At 35.8% G+C, this 14,278-nt stretch overlaps 1 protein-coding gene across 1 annotated transcript in view; it reads left to right on the top strand.

Moving 5' to 3' along the window:
* LOC126183737 (2-oxoisovalerate dehydrogenase subunit alpha, mitochondrial) overlaps positions 1-12,929 on the top strand; it is a 174,339-nt gene extending 161,410 nt beyond the window's left edge. Inside the window, exons 8-9 of the mRNA XM_049925943.1 lie at positions 3,543-3,637; positions 12,454-12,929. Coding sequence (XP_049781900.1) covers positions 3,543-3,637; positions 12,454-12,535 — 177 coding nt within the window. The 3' untranslated portion in view covers positions 12,536-12,929. The remainder of the gene's footprint in view (positions 1-3,542; positions 3,638-12,453) is intronic.
* The last annotated feature ends 1,349 nt before the right edge of the window (positions 12,930-14,278 follow it).

Below are 14,278 nucleotides of genomic sequence, written 5' to 3'. Positions count from 1 at the left end.
GCAGTATTTACCATCACATGGTGGACAGAACAAAGAAAGAAACAGTTTTTGTACAAGCCCAAACAGGCTAACTGTTTCTGGACATGATAACATTGAATGCATGCCTACAAGATTTAAAGTGTGTGCTAGACATGGTACAAACCTTGTCAGCTCGTTCATTTCCATAACTCTGGACTGGATTTCCTTATATATGCTTGCCCTATTAGATCTCTTGTTATAAGATTTCCCATGACATTTTTGCACATCCAAACCATCAGCTTCTAGTTTTTCAAGAATTCACTGTGTGATATATTCTCCAGTCTTTCTGTCACCTATAAAATTAATAAAACTTTCTTTTATTACACATCCAGTTTCTGTTATTTTTCTATGAAAAACCACCTGGCTCATTTGTTCTGTGTGATGCACATCTGAAGTGCTGTTGAACATGAAGAAGTAATTGGTCTCCTTGATCCCATTGAAAATGGTATTTTAAACTTTATCATTATGTCAATTACTCTATTTTTTATTGTCTTTGACAAATAGGATACCTGTCCTTTTTTTACATGATCTAACTGGTACTTGAGAGTATGATCGTATTTGGCAAGCAGATTTATCAACTTAGAAAAATTTCCTTGACTAGGTTGAGGAAAATTTTCAGTAAACTCACTCAGTGTTTTTTTAGAACTTCGAAAAGAAAGACACTTTGTGGCAAGATACATGGCAATGTCCATTACTACACATTGAATATGTCGCCATTTCTTCCTCACAGAGTGAATTAATTGCTCAGCATCGCAATCGAAGCCTTGACATGATTTCATTTGCTGCACGTTGGTTTTCCATTTGATAAAACATTTTTTATGTTTTTGTGATGCAGATAATCTTTGTGAAACCTTTCTCCAATTAATGAGACCCTCGTAATCAAGGCTGATGTAGAAGTGATGGCATACAGCTTGCATACAGCACAGTAAATAGCATTTTTTGTTTTTGAATAAACAAGACTGGCTTCCTTATTTGCCATTGTTCTGAGCCACACATGATGTGTTGTTCTGAGCCACATGTGATGTGCCAGATGCCTATGGTTGCATGCAGTGGACCTGAACTCTCTTATTTTGATGTTTTATCATGTAGTAACTCAGCTTGTTTGCTGAAGAATGACCTTTGTTGATCTGTAATTTTTTTTGTGGTCTGGCCATGTACCTGGGTCCCTCAGTGTCATCTTCCTGCCGAGATAATACTGACAATGAAGACTGTTTGCCATCCTCTGAGACTTGAAGCTTCGACTGATCAATCGAATTATCTTGATTTCCAGATTACAAGAATTATCTGAAATACCTGAAATCACAGGACATATTGGAAGTATCAGTGGAGCTTAATGATGCACCTGCTTCATGATGCCATCTTATCATCTTAGAACCCAATTTATTTACTACTTCAATTTTCTCGTTAGCTCTTTTTCTGTTTTGAGCTCCAGAAAGCTGTGTTCTTGGTGCGCGTATCATTTGCTCTTTACTACCTGAAAATATAAATAAATACATCTTAACACTGACGAATTGGTTTTACATACAAAATCATTGTCATATGTGTATATGTATAATATATGTCTTTTATATTATCTAACTCGCACTTTTTATTTTAGCCTATTTAGTAGTTTCGCATTCTGGCAAAAGCTTCAACAAAATTTCATTTTCTTGGGTACCATTCGGCTCAGCTCGTGTGGTCACAACCCCTTTTGTCTGCAGGAAGATTTTTTCTCTAGATTTGATGGGGATTCCCCTGGCAGAGACATCAATTACACTATGCACTTATTCAAAAATCAACTTAGAATAAGTTTAGAAATCAACTTACGATGTGTTCAAAAACCAAATGGTATACAGGTCAAAATCAGATGAATAGTCAATAGAACAATGTGTGCTGGATGCTAAGTGCTTTGTGAAACAAGTTTTTTTTTTCTTCAAATGTACGAATTTGGTACCCTCTCAAATTGCTGCCTGGGGCATATACCCTGGTTTGCCGTCCCACCCCCCTCCCCCCTCCTTCCCCTCTTAGATCTAGGGCTGTTAAACCCTTATCTTCCTTCCTGTTTTTTCCAGCCTTTGATGAAACAGTTCATGGTTTGAGATCCAGCATTTCTTTTTACTTGTTTCTTCGGTCACACTGTGATATGTACTCTGTTGCCATGACTATGGCTTTTTGGCCTAGTGTTAATTGTATGTAACGTAAATAAAAAGATTTTCAGCAGACTGAATACAATAGCAATCATATGCTCCAGTTTAACTAAACCTTGATCTAGAGAAGTTGATATAATTTTTGAAACAGTGAACCTATACAACAGCACTTAAATTTGATTGACATTTTAGTAATATTAGTTTAGATTAATGGTGGTATTGATAACCAGTCTAGTAAACTGCAGACAGAATCCTTAAAGGTGACAAAACACATTAACTTTGCAATATTCAGTATTAAACAGAAACTATTTTCCTGATGTTCTGCAAAATGTCATTTATTCAGTATCGAACTGGCTTTCAGCTTCTTAGGCCATCATCGTGTGTCAACTCATAACCTGACAGTGGCCTAAGAAGAAGAAATCTGATTCCAAATAAATAATATTTTACAGAACACCAGAGAAGTTTTCCATGTTTACTACTGTTAGGATGTTCTACTGAGCACTGACTTACGGTTTGTAACATTCCTTCTCCTTCTATCATTAAATTTCTAAAGGAAGTTTGTTGCCATCCAGGGGATGTGCGCATAGACTTTCACTCTTTGATTTTAACCGCAGCTGATGCGTCAAGGGTAACCGCAGCCATGGTCTCTGAGCTGATAGTCCATGCTCCTGCAAATGTCGTCGAACTGTTCGTGCAGATAGTTGTTGTCTTGCAAACGTCCCCATTTGTTGACTCGGATCGAGACGTGGCTGCACGATCCGTTACAGCCATGCAGATAAGATGTCTGTCATCTCGACTACTAGTGATACGAGGCCATTGGGATCCAGTGCGGCTTTCCGTATTACCCTCCTGAACCCACTTATTCCATGTTCTGCTAACAGTCATTGGATCTCAACCAACGCGAGCAGAAATGTCACAATACAATAAACTGCAATCGCTATAGGCTACAATCCGACCTTTATCAAAGTCAGAAACGTGGTGGTACGCATTTCTCCTCCTTACACGAGGCATCACAACAACGTTTCACCAGACAACACTGGTCAACTGCTGTTTGTGTATGAGAAATCGGTTGGAAACTTTCCTCATGTCAGCGTGTTGTAGGTGTCGCCACCGGCGCCAACCTTGTGTGAATGCTCTGAAGAGCTAATCATTTGCATATCACAGCATCTTCTTCCTGTATATCACAGCATCTTCTTCCTGTCGGTTAAATTTCGCATCTGTAGCACGTCATCTTCGTGGTGTAGCAATTTTAATGGCCAGTAGTCAGACTTCCCATCTTAGCAGAATCATCCCATCTTCAGTTATACTTTTACAAGTGAGATGCAGAAATGGCAAGCAGATACAATCGAGCAAATTAATAATGTTTATTACTCATGTTATAATTATTTTTGTTTATAGGTTTTGTCAGCCTTTGCAAGAGCAGAAAAATTACCAAAGCCCAACTGGAAAGAAATGTTCAGTGATGTTTACAGTGAAATGCCTGAACATCTGACGTAAGTTTTTGATTTTTGGGATTATAAACTATTAAATTTCTTAGCAGCTGTACATGCTGTTAGCAGCAAGGAGCTGTACAGATTATGAAATATTTAAATACTTTTTTCTATTTGACTGTGTCCTTAGAGTTTTGTTGTCATTGTATTTTTGCCATTATTGTTATCTCTCTCCTCATTCTAGCACGAGACATGTATGTGATCTTCATTTCATTATATCTCATACTTTTTTATCTGTCAACTTCTTCCTGGCTTGTTTCTTCTTTTCTTCACCTTAGATCTGACAATAATTGTGTTGCTCTCAAATTTCCAGTACCTTACACCACGGCACTCTGGATTATCCTTTAGACTCCATTAAATTTATTGTAGTATTAATTTTTCATCTTTGTTTGATTTTTCTTAATTTGCCCTTTATATTTCATCAGTTGCAATTGACACAGAATGTTGCCGAAATGAAACGGAGAACATAAATGAACGAGATGAAGAACACTGTTAATTTAACATTTCTTTTTGGGACTTACCGCAAAATAAATTTGTAGCTGATAGAAGGTGGTAAGACAATGGCATGTCTGTACTCACAATTTTTTTTTAATAAACCAGTAATTTCACAGATGTGAAATAAATATCTGCAATAAATATCTGCAGGTGCAATTTCGCTGTTCTTTCGTGTACTTGCTCTGGCAAATGCCATTAAAAAATTAGGTATTTCCACAGGACAGATATAATAGTTTCTTCAATATCTCAGCAGATAAACATGTTAACCATCCATTGAAACACCATTAAAAAATAACACACACACACACACACACACACACACACACACACACACACACACACACACACACACACACACAGAGAGAGAGAGAGAGAGAGAGAGAGAGAGAGAGAGAGAGAGAGAGAGTACTACTTTGAAACGTACTTTATAATGGTAAGGTTGTCATACTTACATGATATGCTGGAATTCATGTTTTAAAAATGGAGTTTTTGACGCAAAATCAAACTTGTATTTGAAAAAACCAACTTGAGAATAACTACAGAACACACTACCTGTTACGACCACAAATTTGTAAATTTACCTGTGCAGGTGTTTGTAAGTTAAAATGCGATAGCTGTGAGAAAATATACATAGCACAGACTGGAAAAAATTTCAAAACAAGATTCAGAGAACATCTCACTGGCATAAACCTAGCTTTATTTAGTGCATGCCTGGAGGAACAAAAACAAACAGCCAGTCACATAATACAATGCATGTCAATCCTACACACTACTGAAAAAGGTAGCCTACTGAATATTTTAGAAGAAATAGAAATTTTCACATATTTCATTATACATATCTACATTATTTTGAATGAACAGGCTGACATAAAAACCAAAAATAAATCATTGAAAATAAACCAATGTTCTTTTAAATCTTTAGTGCTGAAATACGTTCCTGTGATTAGAAATTCTGTTAACGTAATTCAAGTTAGAAATGAAATTATATGCTCAATGAAGTAAACAGCTTAATATCTTTTGATGTCAAGCATGTTGCCATTGACAAGTAAATAATATCCTACATTAATATGCTGATTAAAACTGTTAGATAATTGTTTGACTGCTAATGGCAAATGTCTTTAGCATGTGCCAAGAAACCAATAAACAGGGAAAATCAAATTATATGAAAAGGTACCAGTCATTTATAGCAATATGAAACACTATATACTAGAGATAAATATATTTTGAAAGCTATTCTGTGTTCTGTAATGCAGATGCCACCAGAGATGGGCATGCACCTGATACTAACCAGGCAATAAATAAAACACACACACACACACACACACACACACACACACACACACACACACACAAGACGTTTGAATATTCTAAGTACAAAAGAAACGGGTGGGTAGAGGAGAATTAAACAAGCAAATAAACCTAATAAACATAGGTCCGGAAACCAACACTTTCCCTGATTCAGTGTGTTGTGTCTGAGTACATAAACACATTATAACACAGTCCCCAAGGATCCAAACTGCATATAGGCACATGAGGAAAAATGCATTACAAGTGTTCCACATGGCTACCATTCATGTGAAGGGAGGCTTCAGCACTGCACCTTATTGGTTCCTGTGCTCATTCAGAAACTACAGCTGTGTTTCAAATCTTTTGGTGACCATCCACAATGTGTTCTCAAAGTTCACTGACATATAAACAAGGCTGGAGTACACAAAGGTTTTAAATATCCCCCACTAAAAACAAAATCCAGCAAGTTCAAGTTGGGGGTCCTGGGAGACCACAGTATTGGTGAGCCCTGACCAATACATTTCATCTCGAAGATAAATGCTACATATTCCTGAACAGCCACATAAAAGTGTGCCGGTACACCATCATGCGTGCACCACATATTCACCCTTCCACCATAAGCTGGGATATAAACATTGCTTTAGACATTAAGTGTTGTAGCATTACCATGACTGCAGTTGTGCATATGCCATATCAGCAAAGCCATTGGTTGCCAGACATATTTTTATTAGGATTATTTGCTTGCTTATTTTAATAAAGGGTCTTCACTGTACATCAGAAGACTCTCTCCATTCAGGATGATGTGCTGTGTTCTGTTTGCAAGACACTTTGTCAATCCAATCACACAGTTGGTCTGATATTCTGTACGCTCATATTTTTTCATTAGACGGCAGTGTGAGACTGTATTGAATGTCTTCTGGAAGTCGAACACGGCATGTACCTGGGTGCATGTATCTATTACTTCTGGGTGCTGTGGACAGAAAGAACGAGTTGGATTTCACATAATCATTGTTTTTGGGACCCGTGTTGGTTCCTATAGAGGAGATTTTCAGTGTCCAGAAATTTCATAATACACTAGTGTAAAAAATGTGCCAAAATTCTACAGCAGACTGATGTCACAGACATATGCCTATAAATTTGGCAGGTGAAGATAATTTTTCCTTTTGGGGCCAGACTAGTACTGATTCAGAATAGATGTAGTATCTTGTAGTTCTGTTTCCACAAGATCATGTACAAACATGTATGGCTGTTTCTGAGCTGAAAAATAAAGCTCTTGGCAATGCTGGTAGTACACTTAGCACTACAAATGTTGCTCAGTAGAAGGACCTACGTGTAGCACTTTTGATTAGATCCGTGCCATTAACAGAGCACAAGTTCAAAATTGATACTATGTTACATTCTATGAAGAATGTTGTGTCGCAAAAAGTTCAGGAGTGAAAAGTGTGGCATTGTTAACGTGAGTTGTTAAAGGTGGTCACAACCATGTAATTTACCAGAATTTGTGGATTAGCACTCAGTTGGTAGGATGGAACTGGCCACTTGAGTGTGCTAATGTAGAATTTCACTAATGTGGACTCACTTAATAAAAGGAGAGCTTGGAAATGTTGTATATGTAATTGTTGGTAGAGATGATGATTAACTCTTCCACAGAGGACACAAAAATATGGGGTACAATATGTAGTGAGCCTTACAAACAGCAATAAGATATTACATAACAATCCAAGCTGTCAGCCTTCATTTGCTGTTGATGGTAGCCTGTCTGCCCAGAGGTCCACTATGAGAGTTAACAATACCAGTATCAGATCTGGTGTCCAAAAAAGATGGGCTGAGGAACATTCTGGATGAGAAATGTTTTATTTCCTGGTCAGGCAGAGTTGAGTGACAGATTTGACAACCAGTTTGTCTATATTTGGAGAGAGCATAGCCAAGGAAACAACTCCACATTTGTGCATAATGCTGGGCTGATGATGTGGATGAAATCAACTGTGGTATATGTAAAGACATCTGTGTCATTATAAATGATTCTTTAATGGCTTCAAAGTATTACCATGTGCTGATGAAGGTTTTTGTGAATGACAGCACTATTCCGTATAGAATTCAGTTAACTGGATGTATTTCTAAGAGTAAAATGGCTTGTTCAAATTCTGTGATTAGGATACTTCCTTGACTTTAACCATTTTGAAAGTAGCTGGGTTTCATTTTGAAGGCAGGTTGCAGATAGATCATTACCTTCAACAAATGTTTCAGTGCTGGAGATTAATGTTATTGTAGGCTGCTAAATTGTCTGTTATAAATTTTCCTGAATTCAACAAAATCAATTACACCACAGTTGCAAAGCAATCTTGGCAATTCATGGTGACCATACACTGTATTAGCTATTTCACAGATGCAAAATTATCATGTGTCATCATTCGTATATACATTTAGTAAAAAAATACCTCCAGCAATACACACAAGAATTTTATGATGTATCAGAAATGGTTTCATTCCATAAATGTATTTAGAATGTATCAAATGTTTTACTTTATATTTTTTGTGTATTCGTATATCTTGTCTGATTCTCTGTTTAACAACTTTAAATCCAGAATAATATAATAAATCTTTCTTATATGAGAGAGGGGGAGGGGGGGTGGGGGGGGGGGGTTGGGGAGAGAGAGAGAGAGAGAGAGAGAGAGAGAGAGAGAGAGACCATGTAGTTTCTATATAAGCAATGGGTTAGAAAAACTGTGTGGAAGTCTGATACCTCTCAGATGATATTAAATTGGTGGTGGTCTTGTGGAGATGGCAGCATCTTACCCAGCAATACAGTGTAAGAAGAAGAGTTTTTTGTTAAAGAAAAAAGACTTGTTACTGAAGGGTTACAAAACAAATTTCCCTACCACTGGCATTGTCTCATACTGTAATATGAGGGAAATACTTCAGGTATGGCAAGCATTGGGAATAAGTAAAGAAAGCACTAAAGACAACAGTATCTTGAAAAGACTAAGTACTTTAAGAGTTCAGAGCAACCTGGATGTGCATAGCTCTATTTTCTTCCAAATTTTATGCACACTTTCTGGTGAACAGAAATCTTCCCCACTTTTCTAAAATTTAGATGTCAAGAACCTTAAGACATTATGTAAGTTTTGCCCATTGGAAAGAATTAACCTGAACATTGCTGCAGGCATGCCTCTGTTATTCAGACATTCATGCAGTCTGCAAATGGTAAGGACTAATACTATTTTGAGAAAAAAGAAATAAAGGAAATGAAACTGAAAAGGTATGTACCTTCTGTTGTGGTAAGGATGTGTTTAAAACAGTGAACTCACTAAATTTCATTTGCTTCTTTATCTATGAGATTAGTTCCAGAGTCCATGATCTAAACACTAAGTGGTTAGTTTGTTTAATGTTCCATGGATCATTTGCACAATAAATCATAATGATGTGGTATGAATCATTTTACTTACACATTGCAAATTAATTTTTAAATATGGCTACATGCTGAACATTTATGAATTCAGATGCGCGCGCGCGCGCCCACACACACACACACACACACACACACACACACACACACACACACAGAGAGAGAGAGAGAGAGAGAGAGAGAGAGAGAGAGAGAGAGAGAGAGAGAGAGAGTTGATTAGGAATTCCTACCCATCACCTTTTACCCATTATTGTAATAGCAATTCTTCTAGGAATAGGAAAAGTTGTCAAAGAGAAACTTTTTTAGTTTGTTTCCAAATTTCATTTTGCTATCTGTCAGACAGTTTATATCCTCGGGTAAATTACCCAAAAATTTTGTTCCAGCATTGTGCACCCCTTTTTGTGCACCTTAGTGTAGAGTAATGAATATCGTTTTTCCTTCTGATATTATAGTTATGCACATCATTGTTCTCTTTGAACTGCAGTGGATTATTTACAACAAACTTCATGGGGGAATAAATATACAGCGAAGTAGTCAGAATGCCCAACTTCTTAACATGATCATAGTTGTGCACCACATCCTTACAGCACATTTTTGAGCAATGAAGACTTTCTTTCTTAAAGATGAGTTTCCCAAAAGCATTGTTCTATATGACATTACTGAATGTAAATATGCAAAATATGTCAACTTACTGATTTGTTCCTCCCTAAGATGTGCAATGATTTTAAGTGCAAATGTGGATGAACTAAGTTATGTTAGGAGTTCCAAAATGTGCTTTTTCCAGTTTAAATTCTCATCAATATGGACACCTAAGAATTTTAGTTTCCACCCCGTTTATTATTTCCTAGTCATGTGTTACACTTGTCATTGGTTTAGCACACCTAACTGTACAAAACTGAGTATGTTGCATACTTTTAAAATTGAAGGTGAGACCATTCACAGAAAACCAGTCAATGATACTTTTAAGAAAATTGTTTACCATTTCTTCTATGTCCATATGCATCCATGGACTGGATTGATTAGAAGACTAGTGTCATCTGCTAAAAGAAATAATTCTGCTTGTTGTATATTAGATGGAACCCTATACATGACTTCTCCTGAGGCAGAATAATGTTCCTGGACTAGATTGGTTGAATTACTAACAAGGACAGGTCCTCAGCAGTGGTACCGACTTTTTAAAATGTGCTATATGGTGATGTAGGTTAAGGTCCTATATATCACACCCTGAAGCCATTCATCTTGGTGGTCCCCTCATTTGTGAGTAATTGGAAAAAAAAATTTGAAATTTTGTGTGATGTTCCACAGCTGTGAAAAGGTTATACTTATCAGATTGGTTGCACAGCATAATGGTTAAGTTTCTGGCCTCCCATGCAAAAGATTGTCAGTTTGAAGTTCATCAGGTTTATTTTTAAATCTTTATCATACTGACTTTGGTCATTATTCTTGTTCATTAAATTGAATCAGATGTAATTTTGTACTTCTGTTCCTTTGTCACTTCATTTTAATAACCATGTTAGCTTTTTTAGTTGCTCTCATTTTTTGTCCCTATCATTCCTTTTCCACTTCGAATCTTTGTTCATGCGAATTTAATTCTTTTGTATTTACCTATCGTAATATTTAAACATTTGAAACTGCTGATTTATTATTCAAAAACAGAGACAAAATAATCTATTTATATTGACTCTGCAGTGGTCTCAAAAATATATTTTTCCTTACAATATGTAATTTTTGTGGATGGTAATCATCAAACGAACATTAAAAACATAAATTTTTATTGCACTATGAATAAAGTGATGCAGATGAAGATTCAATTGAAAGAAGGGATTATAAACAAAATGAAATTCAAGCAAAGTGAGGAATGGAAAGAAATGAATTGACAAAAATATAGGGTGATAAAATAGAAATTAAGTCGACACTAATACATAAAAATAGTCAGAATTACATGAACAGAGAGTCCAAGAGGGAAAAAAGTTATGAATAAAAATTAGAGCAATTGAAAAAGTTAATACAGTAATTAAAATTGGTGTGACAGAGCTATAGAAATAAAATAATTACATTTAACCAAATTAACAAAATAAAAATAATGGCCAAAATCATTTCAATAAAGTTCTAAAAATAAAAATTTAGAAAGCACTCAATGCATTTTGAACTGACAATCTTTTGCATTGGGTGGAGGGGCGGGGGGGGGGGGGGGGGGGGGGGAGGACCAGTTTGCTACATATAAATTTTCCTTAGCTGTAGAACATCATGCGAAATTCAAAATAATTTTTTTTGATTACTCAGAAATGAGGATCCACCAAGGTGAATGGCTGCTGGGTGTGCTCCCTGAGACTTTAACCTACCTCACTATACAGATGATTTCAAAAAGTTGATCCCACCACTGAGAACCTCTCCTTGTAAGTACAGCTTTTTACATTCCTTGGTTGGGTATGTCATCGTCCATTAGTTTGCTATACCAACAATCCCATGAAGCTTCAATTTATCTATGGTGTGAGTACAATCATGTAATTTTACAAGTCACATGAAAGGGTGTACTTCGTGAACTTCAGTGTTTCATTGCTCATCTGCATCATCATCTCTCCCCCATTAGAGAGGCCAAATGAAGTGAATACATTGGTTGAAATGTTGGACTTCTACTATTCAAAAGTGAAATCCAAATTCCTCTTGATCTTTCCAGTTTGGTTTTTCCATGGTTTGCCTTATTTGCTTCAGGTTAATTGAGCGATTGTTTCGTGAACAGGCCACAGTCATTTCATTCCCCTCATTGCTCTCCAGCTAAGCAAGTGGTCTGTGCCTAATGAGTTTGATGGAAAGGATTTACTACAGAAGCTGACATTTTCCTGACACTCTGCTAATCCCTTTTGCCAGGTTTTTGCTATGGACACACTACAACAATGAAAAGAAAATGACAGATGATTCTCATACTGGATTGACATTTGAATGCTTTCAGCATTTGTGAACAGGAGGTAAAGATCATACCACAAGATGATTTACTTTTATATTTCTAGATTTAAATGAAACATTTTGCCCCAAATGCTCCTTCAGTAATGACCTACTGTGGAAAATTCTGTATATATTTTCAACTTCAGTTTTATCTTGTCTTGTTAAAGTAGGATAGTTAAATGAAATAATGTTTGAAAAACATTAAGTTTTGAATAGGACAGCTATAGCTTAGGCAGTACATTCATTATTTTTACTGTAAAGGAAGCATTGCTGTTTAAATAATTTGTTTGGTTCTCTCCTCATACAAGACATTGTTCTGTGACTGGACATGTGGGTCACATACCTGCGGAATATGTAGGTTTGATATGACAAATGTTTTATTGATTTAAGTGGCTGAAATAAGAAAAGCGTAATCAGTCATTGCCATTGGTTTGTGACACAGTTGTGAAGAGATTAATTAGCACAACTGAAACCTGAATGTTCTCAGTAGTAATGAAACCACAAAGACGGAATTTAGATTAACATAAAGATTTACACAAAATTTAAAGTTGTTACGTGTTGTGTTGTTTGAATTGTTTGATTTTTTTGAATATGTAGATATTACTCAATCTACAACTACGCAAAATTATTATATTTCGGGTGTAATGTACAAATCTATTCTTTATACATAACTGATTATTTATTTCAGGAAACAGATGAAAATGATGGAAGAGCATTTGAAGAAGTATAAATCTGAATATCCTGTAGACCAGTTTAAAATATTAAGTTGAATAGTTGTGGGGAATAACTGAAATTAGTGACTGGACTAAAATAGAAAGGCTGCAGAAACCAAAACGTGTTTTTACTTATGGTAATAAAAATAAAGCATTATTCATAAGCATATGAACGATATGAGCAAAATATGATGTTTACAAAAAAATATTAAATTACTGTGAAATTAAATACTATTGACATTAGCAGCATTTATGCTGCTTTGTGGTGACATAAAATATCATCCAATGTCCAGTGCGTTAAAGGATCACCATTTTATATTACTACATTCCTTGACATTTTGACATTAAAATGTTAATTTTTACTGAAGAAATGTTTTTAAAATGCTTTAAATTGTAATAAATCAATTTGTATAATCTCAGGGTTCTTCTGCATATTTTTGTATGTATATGGTTGTACAAAGAAAAAATTTGTACAATTTATAAATAAAAGTTTTTATTTTTCTATAAGATTTGTCTTTTGAACATCTTACCATATTCAAAGCTACTCCAACAAAAACGAATCGAAATTAGTTTGAAATTGTTGTTTATGTACATATAATATATGGACTATCTCAAAGGTTTTATAGTTAGATTACATGTGAAATAATAATAATAATTAACCAGGGACTGCCATGTATGTAATAAATCAAGGATGCAGATGGTAAATGTAACGCGCGCGCGCGCGCACACGCACACGCACACGCACACGCACACGCACACGCACACGCACACACACACACACACACACACACACACACACACACACACTATTATTCATTTTGTGTATTTATCGGTTTACATGGGACCATGTCAGTGAAAGCAATTTGATCATTAGAATTAGTACATAGTTTACAGAACACTGATTTGAAAATTTATAAACCAAAGAATTAATAAAATGTGAAAAAAGTGTGTATGAATAAAAAATAGTGTATTACAGAGAAAAGTTCTCAGCTGCTGTGAGGGACTCCAATACATACTGAGAATAGAAACCTTTCAAGTTGAGTGATAAACCCCAAGTACCCAAACCCAACTTTTTTCAGTTCTGTTTGAAACCTATTGAAAATGAAATCTGCTGATTAGTGCACACCTTTCTGTATAATGCTTAAGGAATTGTTATCCAAGTGTATCACTTTTCCATCTTGCATTCACTGAGTGAATGTTGCAGTTTCTTCTGAGTGAGTGGATATTGTCAGCAACAAATTTCCTGATGGAATATGTGTACAAGGACAGCATAGGTAGAATTCTGAGACATCTCAACAATGGCATAAATTTAATTTGCGAAGTGACACACGGATCAGTCAGGTCACCTGTCTCTGGGTTAAGAATTTGCTTGGTGAGTGCACAGCGCTGTCCCAAAATTCAACACCTTATAGATAATGAAGTGAAAGTAAGTAAACGAGCTTGCGTGGTTCAGTGCAAGAGCAACTACTGATCATACTTACAGTGAAGATAGCAGCATAAAGCTACTTGAAATTTTATTGTACCCACTGAAGTCTTCAGTGATGTAATAATTGATTCAAATTAATCTTTGCTTGTTTCCTGTAGTTGAATGTGATGGTGTTATCTCAGAACACCAACTTTCAAGAATTCTGAAAATTTACTTGCACCAATAAAATTTTGATTTAACCTGCCAACTGTTACAAGAAGTGATTATTAAATATTTTGCACAACTCTGGGGAAACAGCAATGTTTTCATCCACACACAAGAGTACTGTAAGATGTTGAACACCCACATTCTGTCCTGATATTTCTTTCACAACT

This window comes from Schistocerca cancellata, chromosome 4 (assembly GCF_023864275.1).
Source record: "Schistocerca cancellata isolate TAMUIC-IGC-003103 chromosome 4, iqSchCanc2.1, whole genome shotgun sequence".
Classification (NCBI taxonomy): Eukaryota; Metazoa; Arthropoda; class Insecta; order Orthoptera; family Acrididae; genus Schistocerca; species Schistocerca cancellata.
This window is presented reverse-complemented; position numbering and strand designations above follow the sequence as displayed.